Here is a 16,298-nt window from a genome sequence, read left to right on the forward strand (position 1 = left end):
TGCATAGACACAGCAGCACGGGCAACGGCTGGGGTTAGCCACCCAGGCATAGATCGAGGATCTCAGCCAGGGTTGTACCTGTGCGGCTATCCTGCATGGTTGTCCCTGGTGCTGCGGCCATGTTGCTATTTGTAGGGAGCTAGCTTGTCCAAAGTTCCAGCTGAGCGGGGAATTACACCTCCCAGCTGCAGTGTAGACATATTCTGTAAGCTCTCCAAGGCAGGGACTGTCTCTTGCTAGGTGTTTATAGAGCACCTAGTGCTGGGGTGGCCAACTCGAGCCTGAGAAGGAGCCAGAATTTACCAATGTACCTTGCCAAAGAGCCACAGTAATACATCAGCAGCCCCCATCAGCTCCACCACCCTGCTCCCAGCGCCTCCCACCCACCAGCAACCCCATCAATCAGCACCTCCTCCTCCCTCCCTGCACCTACCAATCAGCTGGTTCCTGAGGTACAGGAGGCTCTGGGGGGAAGGGAGGAGGAGTGAGGGCACGGCAGGCTCAGGGGAGGGGTGGGAAAGGGGTGCAGTGGGGGCAGGGTCTGTGGCAGAGCCAGGGGTTGAGTAATGAGCACCCACCCCTCCCCCGGCACACTGGAAAGTTGGCGCCTGTTGCTCCAGCCCTGGAGTTGGTGCCTATACAAGGAGCCGCATATTAACTTCTGAAGAGCCGTATGTGGCTCTGGATCCCCAGGTTGGCCACCCCTGCCCTAGTGCAATGGAGAGCTGCTCTCAATTGGGGTCCACTTGGTGCTACAATAATACACCTCATAATATTTTGGGGAGGAAAAAACAGTATAACAACAGTTTAAAAATGACAGATGCTATTTATTGGACATACAGTACCAGACGCCCGAAAGTCAAGGGGCTGTAGCCATGAGGACAAAGAATTAGAAATCAGTGCTGGAGTTTATACATCAAAAAAAGCAAACACCTTTTCCACCGGATCACTCACAAAAAAGACTGCGCCGAAGATATTTTTTTAGTTGCCAGGACGACACCCGCAGCTTAGAACACATGTTGGGGCACAGATTTTACCTGATTATAGTGTCGTGTAACTATTTTCTTTGGCTAGAACAGATGGATTTGTAATTTCGTGAGGCTGACGCTATGTTTTTCTTTTTTACTGTGAATTAAATGAACATGCCCAAACAGGAAAGAGATTCCAGGTAACATATATCTAGGCACGTTCACACAGCATGTAAATGGAAATCCCCTTTTCCAGCAGCTGTAAGTGATGGATTTAACTGGCCGTGGTGATCAAATGGGTCCCGATTCAGCAAAGTGCTTCAGCTTATCTTTAAGTTCACAATTCCAATGGGAATGAACGTTAAAGCACGTGCCGAATCAGGAATATGGTCTGGCCTCTGTGCTGGTCAGAACCCCACATGTGAAACAGATTGCAAGCAATGCTTTGGCCTACAACATTCCTGATTTCCATGGTAAGATCCTGGCTGTACCAAATCCACGGGGAAAAGGTGAAAGGACTTGAGTGTGGGGGTTAGCTCAGCTATTTACACAATGGATTTCTACGGGCTGCACTTGCTTTCAGTAGGTAGGAAACGTGCTTTCATTCATGCGGGGATCGCTGGGGGCCTTGTCTTTATCTGATGGATTTTTTGCTGGTCGTGGTCTTGGATACGATTTTCATGCTGGAGCTGCTCCTCCCTCCAGAGCTCAGACTTCCACTCAGGGCTCTTCCACTTCCAGAGCTGAAACCGCCGCCACCTCCAACGCTTAGCCCGCTTCCGTAGCTATATCCGGTACTGCTGCCGGCGCCAAGGCCGAATCCACTCCCGCCTCCAATGCCGAGACTGTAGCCGCCGCCACCTCCTCCGCCACCTCCCAGGGAAATCCCACCTCCATATCCTCCTCCCAGGCTGCCTCCGCCACTGTATCCAGTAGAGGAACTGACCACCGCTGCAAAACAACAAGCACAGGAAGTGAGATCTCTGTGGTTTCCAGAGGGAAACCAAACCCACACATCAGCTTCATTTGGAAAAACCAGTGATAGGTCAGAGGTCGAGTCACTTACAGATGCTCACGGGTCCAACTCCCTCTCCTGCCAGCCTGTTAGAGAAGAGAGAGACAGGAAGGAAAGGATGTAAGTGACGCACTCAGTTCATAGACAACCCATGACCAATACAGATAGATTTGCAGACATTAAGGTCAGAAGGGACAATTGTGCTTATCTATTCTGATAACCCCATGCCTGAGAACCTCCTCTAGGGATTCCTGCATCCATAACTCATGGCTGAGCCAGCACATATCTTTTAGAAAGGTCCCCAGTCTTGACTTAAAGACCTACAGTGGTGGAGAATCTACCCTGACCCTAGGTAACGGGCATCTTATTTTGAGTCTGAGTTGATTTAGGATCATAGGCTGGAATTTTCAAAAGGGTCTTACCTACTCCCTTTGAAAATTCAAGCTCCATTGCTTGTTAGAGCCGACTGGTATTTTTTAGGATTGGAAATTTCAGGGAAAAACTTTTTTAAGGCCATGGAAAAATGGGAAGGAGGAGATTGGAAGTTTTCTGAATGTTGGTGCATTTTCTCCCTCCCATTTTCCAGCCAGCTATGGAGCCAGTTGACATTTGCTGAAAGCCCAGATGAAATGTTTAGGTAAAAAATGTAGAATGCTGATGAAAACAATGGAAAAGGAGGGAATAATCTCCAGCCCACCTCATGCATATCGTTTTGTCAGCTAGATTTTCAGCCTTATGAATGCTTCCAGCATTAGGATTCATAGAATCATAGAAGATCGGGTTGGAAGGGACCTCAGGAGGTCATCTAGGCCAACCCCCTGCTCAAAGCAGAACCAATCCCCAACTAAATCATCCCAGCCAGGGCTTTGGCAAGCCTGACCTTAAAAACCTCTAAGGAAGGAGATTCCACCACCTCCCTAGGTAACCCATTCCAGTGCTTCACCACCCTCCTCGTGAAAAAGTTTTTCCTAATATCCAACCTAGACCTCCCCCACTGCAACTGATTCCCATCTTTAAACTCTGAACTTATGTTCAGTCAAACATCACACATCAGTCTCCATCTAATCTAGCTCATGGTCATGGGATTGCATTTGCAGCTCCTTATTCCATCCCTGCTTCAATTACAGCAGCATTTTACCTTCTTTTTTATCTTCTTCTCCTCGTTACTGGGACATATTTCTGCTGTCACTCGCAATGTGCTAGGAACTGTGCAAACGTGAAGGAAGGCACCTTACTTGCTCACACTACAATGTAGCCTTTGTTCTGGACGTCATCACGTGTATGTCTACACTGCAATTGGGAGGTGTCATTGCCGCATGTGTAGATAGACATACCCAAGACAGCTTTGATCAACCCAGCTTATTAAAAATAGCAGTGAAGCCACAGCAGTACAAACTAACTGCTTGAGCCCAAGCCTGGGTGTGTACTCAAATGTGGAACCCAGTCACTGCCCAGGTGTTGCGGCTTATTTTTAGCAAGAGAGCTCAGTCAGAGCTCACGCAGGTTCTGCAGTCACACCTCGGCGTTGCTGGGTAGACATACCCTGAATTATACCACTTAGGGTTCCAATCTCACATCTTGCCCTCAGGGGAGTAATGGGGCTGCTCGCTTGCCTCAGGGCTGCAGTATCATTGCATCGTGCACCCACCTGCTCTCCTCTCCTTCCAGCAGCTTCCTGTAGGTGGCGATCTCGATATCCAGGGCGAGCTTGACGTTCATCAGCTCCTGGTACTCCCGCAGCTGGCGGGCCAAGTCTGCCTTGGCCTTCTGCAGGGCATCCTCCAGCTCAGCCAGTTTCGCTCGGGCATCCTTGAGGGCCATTTCGCCGCGCTCCTCGGCCTCAGCAATGGCCGCTTGCAGGGTGGCGCACTGCAAACCGGGAACATTGAAGTGTCATTATTATTTAATGGGGTAACCAAATGCGAGAGTGAAAGCTCACTCTGAGCATGTAAACCCATGTAAACCTGGAGTAATTAGCATGAGCCTCCTTTGTGCAAATCAGGAGTCACTCCATTGAAGTCAATTGACACTATTCTCTTTTGCGTGCACCAAGGTAAGTCAGGCCTCACTGCACTGAAGTCAATGGATATGATTCTCTTTCTCCTGCACAGATGCAACTCAGGAGTCAGGCTATTGAAGCAAATGGGTATGATTCTCTTTCTCTTACACAGATGCAACTCAGGAGTCATGCTATTGGCATGATTCTCTTTTGCGTACTCCAGGGTAAATTGGGAGTAACTCCACTGAAGCCAATGGGTGTCATTCCTCTTTTGCTTACAGTATTGTAAACCAGGCATAATTTTGCTGAATGGAATGGGCATGAAGCTACTTTCAGTTACAGTGGTGTAAATCATCAGCCCCTCCATTGATGTGAATCACATTAGCGTAAGTAAGGGGCAAACAGATATTTTCTCAATATCATAGAATCGTAGAAGATCAGGGTTGGAAGGGACCTCAGGAGGTCATCTAGTCCAACCACCTGCTCAAAGCAAGACCAACCTCCAAATAAATCAGTGGTTCTCAAGCTTATCGGTGGTGTGTATTGTGTCTTGGGTAGAGTCCCTCTGGCAATAATATGGCCAGATCTTCAGCTAGTGTAAACCTGAACTGCTTCACTGTTTTTAATAGAGGAAGAGAGAGGAAGGATGGCCCAGTTGTTAGAGAACTAGCCTAGAACTGCTCTGTGGACCACCAGAAAGTTGCCACTGAGTGTTAGAAGGGTTGAGTAAAAGGAGGGGCCAGTGGCTAGCGATTTGAGATATCATGGTAATGGAGGCCTTGCAAGTATGAGTGCTCGGTGTGCAATGCACAGTGTCTCGTGCACGCTTCCGTCAGGCTGGCCTCACCGTTTCTTACAAAGCGAGAAAACTCTCAACCACCTCCCTGCTCCGAACCCATCAGCCGAACCGTTATTCAGCACACGAGCCCCAGCCTGTGCCTCACACCCAACCACTAGCCTGCCCCAGGTAATAAGAGGCTCCACCCTACCTGCTTCTTCACGCTGTCGATTTCATTCCGCAGCCTGTGGATCATCCGGTTGATCTCGGAAATTTCGACCTTTGTGTTGCGCAGGTCATCACCGTGCCGCCCGACGGAGATCTGCAGCTCCTCAAACTAAATATTCAGACATAAGGGTTGTGGGGGAGGGAGAACATGACCCATTACTTACTGCAGCATTGAGGAATTGGATAGCATCCATTTAAATAGTTTGGAAGCCCCTATGTCTTGTACTGCAGAAGCCACTGGACACTAGCAGGACAAAGGTTTATGCATGCAGCCGGGCTTTGTCTGTCTGTCTAGCATTAGTAATCCCAGTACTTGGAATCCAAATGTCTTTCCACTTATTCTTAATGTTGCGTATAGAGCAAAGACACACTTGTAATTACTACAATAAAGAAAGCATGCACGGCCTCGCATCCCATGAGATCTGGCTTCTAATGCTGGCTCTGCCACTGACTCTTTGGGCAATGAGTGTCAAGTCACTTAAACAGTCCCTGCCTCAGTTTCCCTATATTTAAAACGATACTTATCCGTCACTGTTAAGTGTTTTGCAAACTAATGATGAAAATCTCTGCAGAGTAGTTTACTATTGTTATTACTGGGTGCAATGAGCCAAATTCATTCCTGGTGTAACTTAAGAACGGCCATAGTGGGTCAGACCAAAGGTCCATCTAGCCCAGTGTACTGTCTTCCGACAGTGGCCAATGGCAGGTACTTGAGAGGGAATTAGAAGAACAGGCAATCATCAAGTGATCCATCCCCTGTCATCTACTCCCAGCTTCTGGAGAACCTGATCAGTCTAAAATGTGATCCTGTACCCGTCTAAGTCAAGGATAAAGCTCCCATTGGCTTCTGTGGTGCAGAGTGAGGAACTGAATGCAAGCAGTAGATAAGAGGAATTAAAAAAGCCAAGAACATTATTGGCCTTCAGTTCTCACCTTGGTCTGGTACCAAGACTCCGCCTCAGCTCTGCTCCTGTTGGCAATCTCCTCGTACTGCGCTTTGACCTCCCGGATGATACTGTCCAGGTCCAGGCTTCGGTTGTTGTCCATAGACAGGACGACGGAGGTGTCGGAGACCTGCTGCTGCATCTGGCTCAGTTCCTACAAGAGACACGAAGCCTGGATCATTTGCATTGTATGTAGAGCTGACATCTGTGAGGCAGCTGGTGTCCTGAGATCCTTGTCCATCCTGCTGACCACTTGTGTCTCTCTGTTTCCTTGGGCTTCCATGTCTGTCTGTCAGTATCTGCCTTTCCCCTCTTGTCTTATACTTAGATTGCAAGCTCTTTGGGGCAGGGACTTTTTTGTTCTGTATTTGTACAGCCCCTAGCACAGTGGGGTCATGGTCCTACCATAATACAGCTAATAAGTAATAACAGACCTGGACATAAACCTGGCTTTCTTCCTCCAAGAAAAGTGTTGAGCAACAATTTTTTCTTTAAAATGTTTTGATTTTTTTTTGGTGTGGAAAATGTCAGCATGTAATAAAGCCAAGGGTTTGGGTTTTTTTCATTTTGATTTAATTTGAATAAAAACATTCGTTTTGGGGACTTCTCAAAAACCCCACCCGAAAAGCAAAATGAAACCAACAAAAATGTTTGGGAATTTTACCACTGAAAATTTTTGTCAAAAACGACATTTTCCCACAGGAAGAAAAAAAATCTCAATTTTGGTGAAAACTCAAATTTTTTGGCGGGGGTTGAAAAATTCTCACCAGCTCCAAATGTATTGGATAGACTGTCCCTTCTCTTATTTGATTTTTCTCCATGACTCTCCATGATCTGTCTGCTGCTGAGCGATCAACCACTGAGATCAATAGAGAAACCAGTCCTGTCATTTGACTAGTAGCAATTTGTGCGGCAGGTTCAGAATTCAAACCCTGCAGCTGATGGATGATGAGGGGTTTGTTACAGTGGTGCATACTAGTGCTTGTTTATCAGAGGAAGTATGGTACAATGGTTAAAGCACTACCCTAGGACACCTGGGTTTAATTCTCTCCTCTGTGCGACGTTGGGCAAATGCTTTAGCATCTCTGTACCTGAGTTTTCCATCTGTCAAATGAGGATAATAGTACTTCCCTACTTTACAGGGGTGTTGGGAGGATAAATACACTGACAATTATGAGGTGCTCAGGTACCATGTTAAAGGAGACCATACAAATACCATAGATTGACAAATCCCCATCATCAGTGCCTGGTGCAGTAGGGTGGGGAACTCTCTAAGTTTCTAAAAGAGTGCAGGACCGATGCTTACCGCTTCATACAGAGCTCTCAGGAAATTAATTTCATCCATCAGCGCATCTGCTTTGGCCTGCAACTCGACCTTGTTCATGTAGGAGCCGTCCACATCCTAAAGGAAAGAAGAGAAAAGTCACAGACATCCTGATGCGCTACAGAGTCAGCCAAAGGGCTGAACACAGCAAAAAAAACCACCCATCCGCTGTCATCGGCCTTTGCAGAATGTTATTGTCTAAGTGGTCACTGCATCGCAATGTAGAAGGTCTTTTAAAATGTGTCATTCAAAGGCAAGGCCGGTCCCTTCTTCTGTGGCCATGGGTGGGCCTAGGTGAGCAGAACTGAGGTAGTGCCCCTTGGGGCAGGAGGGGCCATGTCGTTCCAATCAGAGCAGGGATGATTGGGATGCGGCAGGGGGCAGAGGGATGGGAGGGTGAGCAAGGAGAGTTACTGGGACAGAGTAGCCAGCTCTCTGGCTGGGAAGGGGCATCCTGGTAGTTCTGACTGCAGTTCCTACAGCAGTTCCTAGGCAGCCAGTGCCAAGTGCCTTGTGGCAGCCCTGGATTTGGGGGTGGCAAAGGTTTAGGGTGCAAGAGGGTAAGGATGGGGCTACTAGATTTACCACTAGGCATAGCCACTGGCCATTGTTTTCCATGTAACAAGCATGCAACCAGCAGGGAAGAGGCCTTCTTCCTCTCGGGCCTGACCTGGGGGGGTTCATTTCCAAGGTGAATGATGCCAGACCGGTTTACTGCCAGTTTGAGCTGTAATTCTCCCGATCGCGCAGGGGCTGGGGGTGGGAGGTGGGGAGGGGGTTCCACAGCTCCCACTGGCGTTGGTTGGACTCTACAGGTACAACACTCTTGGACTCAGGCCCGTGAGTGACTCTGGGCTACTCACCTTCTTGAGCACCACAAAGTCATTCTCTGCAGCTGTGCGCCGGTTAATTTCATCTTCATATCTGATGGGAGAGAGGAGAGAGTGTGCTAGATCAAGACCCATCCTCTTAAGTCACTAGCGGAGAAGGCACTGACCCTGTCTTGAGTGCAGGGGACTGGACTAGACGATCTCTCAAGGTCCCTTCCAGTTCTACATTTCTGTACTGCAAGTCACTCCTATTCTAAATGATAGGGGTCGTGGTGGGGGGGTAAAGATTTTAAATCCAGAGCAGTTAGGAACCAACTCCCACTGAAAATCAATGGGAGTTAGGTGCCTAGATCCAACCTGTGCTTATGAAAATCTCTTCAAGCTTAGCTAGTGGTACCAGGTCTTGTGGTAGCAGAATCCACATCGTGAAGTGACTAACTGTAGCATTTTGCCTACAACTGCCTCAGAGGGAAATGGTCCAGTGTGTTGCATGCAAGCACGTGAGGTCAGAATCCTCAGTTCAAATCCTTGCTCAGCTACAAACTTCCTGTAGAACTTTGATGGAGTCAGATATTTTAAAGTGACCAAAGCGCCTAAATCCCTTGGGAGCTCTGGAAAATGTTTCCCTCCATGCCTCTATTCCCCATCTTTAACAAGGGGAACTAGCACTGCCCCCCTTCGAGGGGGTGTTAAGATAAATACGTTTGCAACTGCGAGCTGCTCAGATGCTGCGCAACTTGGGCCATATAAATACCATTGATTTTCTTTAGCTGTGGCTTGCTGAAAGAAGGGGTCTACATTTGAAAAATAATACAGAGTCCAGAACTGACACACTCGCTTAAAATCTAGCCCCAGATGTAAGGGTAGCTACTGGTTGGTTACTCACCCGAAACCTGCACAGAATCACCCACATGGTTAAGTTTCTGCATTCTTAGTAGTCCCAGGTGAAACCAATGGCGCTACCCACTAGGCATCAAGTTAAGCATATGGACAAAATCTTTGCAGGATCGGGGCCCATTATCAAGTGTCACTAATTGCTTTAGATGCAACTGCCATGGAAATGCCTGTAAATACATCATAAATCAGCCTGTCTAACTAACTGTACTATTTATTCCAAGATCTTTTAGCTGGAGTTTTGCAAAAGCACTTCATTATGCTAAAAATATGCTTCTGTGAAGCTTCATGGCTTAGGGCTAAATCAAAGAGGCAGGGTGGGTCTTGGCAAGATCAGAGAAAGGAAGCGTTATCTTGACCGCGCTGCGGTAAATGTGATCTGGATGTCTCCAGATGGCTTTTGTCAACTCTTTGCCTGATTTTGGCATAGGAATTCAGATGAAAGAGGCAATGAAGAGGGATTTGAAATAAGACACAGTCTGTTTCCCATGCAGTATTTCCATCCTCCAGAAACCATAGTATAATGAGTAAAACAGACTCTGTATTATTTTGAACCATTAAAAAAGCCAATGAAATATACAAGAAACACAAATGAATATTAGAAGCCAATTCATGCCATGCCACCATGTCAATATTATGTGCAAATTCCTAAAATCACATCTATCTATCTTTCTATCTATCTGTCTATCCCCATCTATCCCATCCATCTATCTAAACTTTTCTGATCTTCAATTCTAATTTTCTCAAAACTGCACTTTGTCAGTCTTGCTACCTAATGCTTTATAGGCTGCAAGGATTAAGAGTGTCTTGTAAATATGAGGGATGGAGAGAAGGCATTTTAGATATGGGTAAAATGTTAAAAAGCACCCAAGTCCCATGGAAAGCCACTAGGATTTAGGCACTTAAATAACTGTCACTTTAGAAAATCAAAAGTCAATGGATCTTAGTTCTAAGTGCTAGGTCACTTTTCGAAAATGGAACTTAAGCTCCTAAGTCACTTTGGTGCCTTTGAAATTTTTGCACATGCACTATACTTGTGAATGTGAATTTTAAAATCCTCTGTTGTTTTATTTTTATCAAATCAGTGGGTCAAATTCTGATCTCAGTTATGCTAGAGTAACTCCACTGACTTCAGTAATGGAGTTAGAGCCAGATGCTCCGAGATCAGAATCTGTCTCAGTGTATGCATCTGCTTTGAGAGTAGCAAATGCCACATGATGCCAGTGTAAGGCATTTTGATGCTCAATACAGAATGAAATGCCTGGCTTGGTTTTTCATGCATGCCAATAGCCTAGATTTTAATGCAGACTTTCTTACTTATTCTTAAAATCCTCCACCATGTCTTGCATGTTCCTCAGTTCTGAATCCAGCCTTCCTTTCTCCCCCAAGAGGTTGTCTAGCTGCCTCCTGAGGTTGTTAATGTAGGCCTCAAAAAGAGGATCCAGATTCCGTTTGACAGTCGTCTGACCCTGTTCCTGCAGTAGAGTCCATTTGGTCTCCAATACTTTATTCTGTTGCTCCAAGAATCGGACCTGGGGAAAAAACAGAACCCACAGGCAGGTGCTTAAACCTATTGAAACAACCCACAAAAATCACTGACAAGAAAAAGGTTGATTGTTCAGTTCAGGGCGGAGAGAGAGAGATGGGGGTAGGGAGAATGTGAAAGATACTTTTCATATAGGAATTTTGGGACCAGGTGCCAGATTTTCAATGGCATTTAGGTAACTAAAGATGCAGTTAGGATTTTCAAAAGAACTTAAGCAGGTTAGGCACCTACCTACTTGGGTACCTTTGTAAAGCCCATTAGGTACCTACATTTAGGTGCCTAAATATCTTTGAAAGTCTGGCTCCAGAGTCACGACTACTTAAAATCAGTGTAACCCCATTGAGTCCAATGGTGTTCCACCGAATTACAGTAGCTGAGAAGGATTAAACAAAACAATTTATTGTGTCCCCCCTTCACCACCACCCCCAGCAAGTCTCTGTGACAAGGAGATTTAAGAAAAATTCCTGGTTTTAAATCAGCAATTTCTCCTAATACTAATAGTCAGCTGCCTGTGGCTAAACCATGGTGAATACAGAAATTACCCAGACAACACGTGCTCATGGAAAAGGATAGCATTCAATTTTTTTTCTTGAAGACACTGAACTATCCAGAGAAGATACTTTGCATCCTGTGGGTTCAGGGCAGGTTCTCACCTTGTCGATGAAGGAGGCAAATTTGTTGTTGAGGGTCTTGATCTGTTCTCTCTCCTGCAATTTCACTTTCTGGACCTCCGGGTCGATATCCAGGTGGAGAGGCGCCAAGAGGCTTTGGTTGACGGTCACTTCGTGGATGCCACCAGGTGGACAAACGGGAAACCCAGGGCCACCCCTTACACTGAACCCAGGGCCACCCAACACATAGCCACCGCCAGCACCACCTAACCCATACCCGCCACCTCCACCGAGACCAAAACCACTGCCTGCTCCACCACCGTAACCAAAGCCTGCTCCTCCACCGAAACCGTATCCTCCACCACCACCAAATCCACTCCGGAGACCTCCGCCGATGGTACTGTAGGAAATTCTTTTATTTCCACCTAGGCTATATAAGCTTCTGCTGCCAAAACCGCCACCGCCACCGCCACCAGCTCCAAAGCCACCAGCTCTTCCTCCTCCAACTCGAGAGACAGAGACCGAGCTGAAGCTGCTTCTGCCACCACCACCAAAACCTCCGCCTAAGCCAGCAGAACCTGAGCTGAAGGTCTTGCTTCCACCCCCACTTGTTGATTTTCTCATGGAGATTCGACTCATGGCGGCTCGTTCAAATGAAAACTAAGAGTGGAGAGCAAAGTGTGGGAATAGAAGCTGTGCTGCAGGAGAAGAGCAGAGAGCGAAGGAGATGGAACCCCTCTGGTGTGAGAGAGGGGAGCCGCTTCTTTTATCTGCTTGGAGCACTTGGCAGGGACGCAGAGACAATCCGCTGCATTCATGGGCTTGACGTACCTTGCAGCAACTTGTCTTGTCAAACACACCTAGGTAGCAGCCTGGCTTTGAAAAATGCATTGTTTGTGGGCAAGAAAGTAACGGAGTGCACTTACTTGTCCTTGCAGAGGAGGGTTGTTGTTTTTTTAATTAAACAAGATTGTAGGCCTGATTCTGAAACACTGACTCATAAGATTTGGCATGAAGATGCTACTCATGTGTGTCAGGACTAGTCGCTGGATCATCCACTATCACAGAGCTAGCATCTGTAAAAGACCAACCAGCTGCTCTATTAACGTGAACAATGCAATTGTCTTTAACCAGTAAAGTTACTTCCATGCTCAAGTCTTTGCAGGGCTGGGGGGATGGTTCTTGCATTCCAAAGGGGCTGCAAGTTCTTATTGCAGAGGACATGATACACAATCTGCTTAGAAATCTGCATACCTAAAGACATCAATAATGCCAGTTTCAGCTATTACAGCATTGCTGTGTGAGTATGTGTGTGTGTGTGAGAGAGAGATTTTCAAAGGCTCCTTGGGAATTTAGATGACCAACTCTTGATCATTTTAGTGGGAGTTGGGTGTGCAAATCCTTCAGGCAACATGGAAAATCTTAGCCTTAAGTTTTTTGAGCTTTAATTTGGCTATGGCAAACAGAGCTGCAAATGGCTGTTGAAATGGCTTTCAAAGATGAAGCCAACTAATCCTTGCACCAAACAACAAATCAATGACGCCCCACATTTCAAGAGAGACTCCGTTGCAAAACTGTGTAATTAGGCTGCAGATCATGTTCATTCAAAAAAAATCTATACTACATTAGGGAACATTATCAAGATCTTTTTCTGTCCCCTAAGGAAAAGCATTATAGATTTGAACTGGAATGAAATCAATAGGGATCTATAGAAATTACTCAAATTCTATAGGGTCAGAAAGACTCTTCAGCCTTGAAGTTACTGGAGCTACACCAGCTGATGATATGGTCTATGAAATTTGGTACATAATGAGATGTCTACAGTCTGTTTGAATTATATGGAATAATACAGAAAGGATGGAATTATCTATTAAATTCTATAGGAATGGGGGTTTTTTAAACCTATAGAAAGGGTAACATTTCCTATTCAATCCTACTAGACTTCTCAGCCAGGGCCAATTCTAAAAGTAAGGGAGTGAGGCTGTGTTTTTATTGTGCTTGTTTTTCACCTGCTGATCTGCAAAATTATGATGTTCAACAGGGGGTTTCCAGTCATCAGTGCCCAGTAGTGACATTTGCTGGTGGAATTCACAGCATTCTGGTTTTCGGTCCATTGCTGCAATCCTCAGTCAGGTAAATGAGCTGTTTGCGCTCACCGCACTGGCCAAGATTTTCAAAAGTTGCTGTTTGATTTTGGTCACTTTGTCTTTTGGGTGCACGACTTGAGTCAGTTTAAGGGGGCTCCAGTTCTCAGCGAGCAGTTTCTGAAAGTCAGTCCTCTGGAAGGTGTCACAAATCGTGCAAGCCCCCGAGAATCACTAGAAACTTTTGAAAATCTTGGCCAGTGGGCTTACTTATAAACCAGATTCTGCCAACCGTGTCCGTCTGGAATGGTACCTTCGGTATGCAGTTAGTTCCATTGACCTCAATGGGTTTTCTAGCAAAGTAAGATACTGCCCTGTATAAGGAAAGCAGGCAGCTCAGACCCTGTCTTGAGCTGGATTTTTGCTGAGTTGGTTGCATGAGCAGCCAGCAGAGATAATGAATCCAAAATTAGAAGCTTAGGGGCATCATCATCATCATCATCATATCATAGCTTGTTTTCTGTGATAACTTTCCAAAACTAGTTTCCTTTGCCTGAGAACTTGAAAGAATCTGAATTAAAACTGATTTTTTTTATTGCAGTCAGAAAACCTGATGTTTGCACAATGTGTGTTCCCCCAGCATTCTTGTTGCTGCTTATTGCCAATTATATGAGTCATTAGTACCTGAAGCTCATTCAGGTAAGAAAGCAGGAAAATAATCATTTCATTAAACCTCCAGTGGCAGGGATAAGGCTGAGTTGTAGCAAGGGGGTGCTCTAATCACGGGATTGTAGAATTTAGAAAGCATTTGGTTGCTTGCATATCTGGAGGTTACATTTAAAAATGTAACATTATCTGCAACAAAGATAATGACATCAGCTCCCATGTGATCTGTCGAGACATAAATTACCCGATCATTCTGAAGAGGGTCAACCTTTACTCACCTTTTGTCATCTGCACTATCACAAGCGAGGATGACTGCATAAATCAGGCTAGTGGGGCATGGTCCTAAAAGATCAAAAATGTCGGTTTGCCTCATAATAATGCTAATAATACCTGGCTTTTCTATAGCTGGGCTTGGCAAACTCTGATTTCTATTTTTAAAATAAATTTGACCAATATCAATGTTTACTTTTTGGCATTTTTAAACCGTTTAAATTTTCAGTTGCGCAAAATTGTGGCGTTTAAGCATATTTTTTATTTGTTTACATTTCAGGAATTGCAGGAAGTTGTGTGGAGGTCAGAGAGTGTGGCGGGGGACAACCATTTTTTAATGACCTTGAGCTTCAAAAAGTGAAAGCTTTATCATGGTTAAATGTGCAAAGTAAAGAACCTTAAATCAAACTCTAATAAGTTCTGAACTAGCATTTTTCTTCCTTTGCCGATCTATGAATTCTGATGATTATCAATCAAAATATTGTTTTGTTGGTTGGCATATGTACAGTGAAGTCGACTTAAAAAGCCCTTATCCTTCCAAGCGTATAGATCACAAAGCACAAAGGAGAGCAGTATCATTATCCTCTTTTTACATTTAGGAAAACCGAGGCACGGGGCAGGAAGTGAGGTCATCCAGAAGGCCAGCTGGTTGCTTCTACTTCCATCTATGTCTGTGGTGTGGTTTTTGCAGCAGACATGAAGTGTGGTGCATCCTACCAAGGGGAATTAGGTCCAGTTCTCTTTTGACACCTGTGTAACTCCTTTGACTTCAATGAAGTCACTTACACCTTTTTAAGTGAGAGAAGAATCAGTCCTAATATTTTTAGGCTCATGACGGGGGAAAAAAAAAAAAAGACTTGAAAATCTCTTGTCTTGGTTTTATGCCTTTTGTATATTTGCTTTATTCATCGTTCGATGGCATTCGGGTGTTAATGATAAAATAATACCGTGTGTTCCAAAGCACACCCATGACTCAGCACTCCAGTGTGCTAGGCTCTGTACAAATATAGAACAAAAAGATGCTTCCGGTCCAAAAATACTGACAGTCTAAGGAAGGTTTTCTTAGGCAGGCCTTTTAAAATGCAAGAGGGATGGATTGTTATAGCTCACTCTGCATGACACCAATCCCTAATTTCAATGGGAGCTTGAAGTCAGACCTCTGAAAATCAGGTTTTTATTTAGGTCCCTAAAACTGGCTTTAGGGGACTGACTTTAGGACCTTGGTATAAAAATTTACCCCTGCTTTTATATTTCAGTCTGCAAGAAAATTGAATTCCCTTGGCATTCGTGTAGCACTTTAAACTCTCAAAAGCACTTTGCAAATGTCAAGTCCCAGGGGCAGCTCCTCAACTGGTCATGACAATTGCCACCGGCTGGTGAATCTACTCCCAAATCTGCAAGGGGCAGTGTGTTCTCAGCTCCCGTTAGCTTTACAGGGAGATAAAAATGCTCTGCCCCTCCCAGGGTGGGGCACGTTAACTACTGCAATGAAATCCTTGCAACGCCTCTGCAAAGGACAAGATCGTTATCTTCATTGTACATGTGAGGGAAACTGAGGTACATCAAAGTGGTGCCCTACCCTGTCTTAGATGACCCAGAAGTGGTAGCTGAGACTGGAATCCTGGCATTCTTTTCTCCCAGCAACTTTCACCTTCCTGTTTCTCTGATGCTGCACCCCCTCTACATGCACATATATCACACTTCATCTATGCTGAGCTTTCAGATTTCTGGGCTGAGCAAAATGACTGGGTTTTTTTCTCTGTAACATTTTAACATCCAAATGGAGTTTTCCAGATCAGGTTTCTACTTCAGTAGACTTTCCTCCCAGATCTTACTCTCATGTTCAGAAGAAAGCTCTCCTGGAAAGACAGTGAATTCCAGCATCTCCCAGCCCTGCGGGGTTGTTTGTGCTGCTGGGATACAGGTTTCTTTCTCTGTTGTTATATGTCAAGATGATTTATTCCCAAAGAAGCCTAGTTTGCAAAGAGGCTGTGCACAGACTTAATTAGTCATCTTCTGCTTCTGGACATTTATGTGTTCTAGCAACATTATGTATTCACCGGAAAACTGGACAGATTCTGTCATCAATTAAATCTGGAGCAGTTGCACTGACTTCAGATGAGTTAATCTGGATTTGCACC

The 16,298-nt window shown here is 45.4% G+C and overlaps 1 protein-coding gene across 1 annotated transcript; it reads right to left on the minus strand.

Moving 5' to 3' along the window:
* Positions 1–858: 858 nt before the first annotated feature.
* Positions 859–11,855, minus strand: LOC116828552 (keratin, type II cytoskeletal 5-like). Its single transcript, XM_032786881.2, has 9 exons — positions 11,180–11,855; positions 10,298–10,512; positions 8,120–8,180; positions 7,239–7,334; positions 5,922–6,086; positions 4,972–5,097; positions 3,632–3,852; positions 2,035–2,069; positions 859–1,919 (listed from the first exon to the last, which is right to left on the minus strand). Exons 1-9 carry the CDS (start codon positions 11,774–11,776, stop codon positions 1,603–1,605), a joined length of 1,833 nt encoding a protein of 610 aa, XP_032642772.2. The 5' UTR covers positions 11,777–11,855; the 3' UTR covers positions 859–1,602.
* Between the last annotated feature and the right edge of the window lie 4,443 nt (positions 11,856–16,298).

Source organism: Chelonoidis abingdonii, chromosome 26 (assembly GCF_003597395.2).
Source record: "Chelonoidis abingdonii isolate Lonesome George chromosome 26, CheloAbing_2.0, whole genome shotgun sequence".
Lineage (NCBI taxonomy): Eukaryota > Metazoa > Chordata > Testudines > Testudinidae > Chelonoidis > Chelonoidis abingdonii.

Coding starts and splice junctions, on each gene's coding strand:
- LOC116828552 (XM_032786881.2), bottom strand. CDS start 11,776: ATGAGTCGAATCTCCATGAGAAAATCAACAAGTGGGGGTGGAAGCAAG. Junction 10,513..11,179: donor TTGCCTCCTTCATCGACAAG/GTGAGAACCTGC, acceptor TTTTTTCCCCAG/GTCCGATTCTTGGAGCAACA. Junction 1,920..2,034: donor AGTTGGACCCGTGAGCATCT/GTAAGTGACTCG, acceptor GTTGTTTTGCAG/CGGTGGTCAGTTCCTCTACT.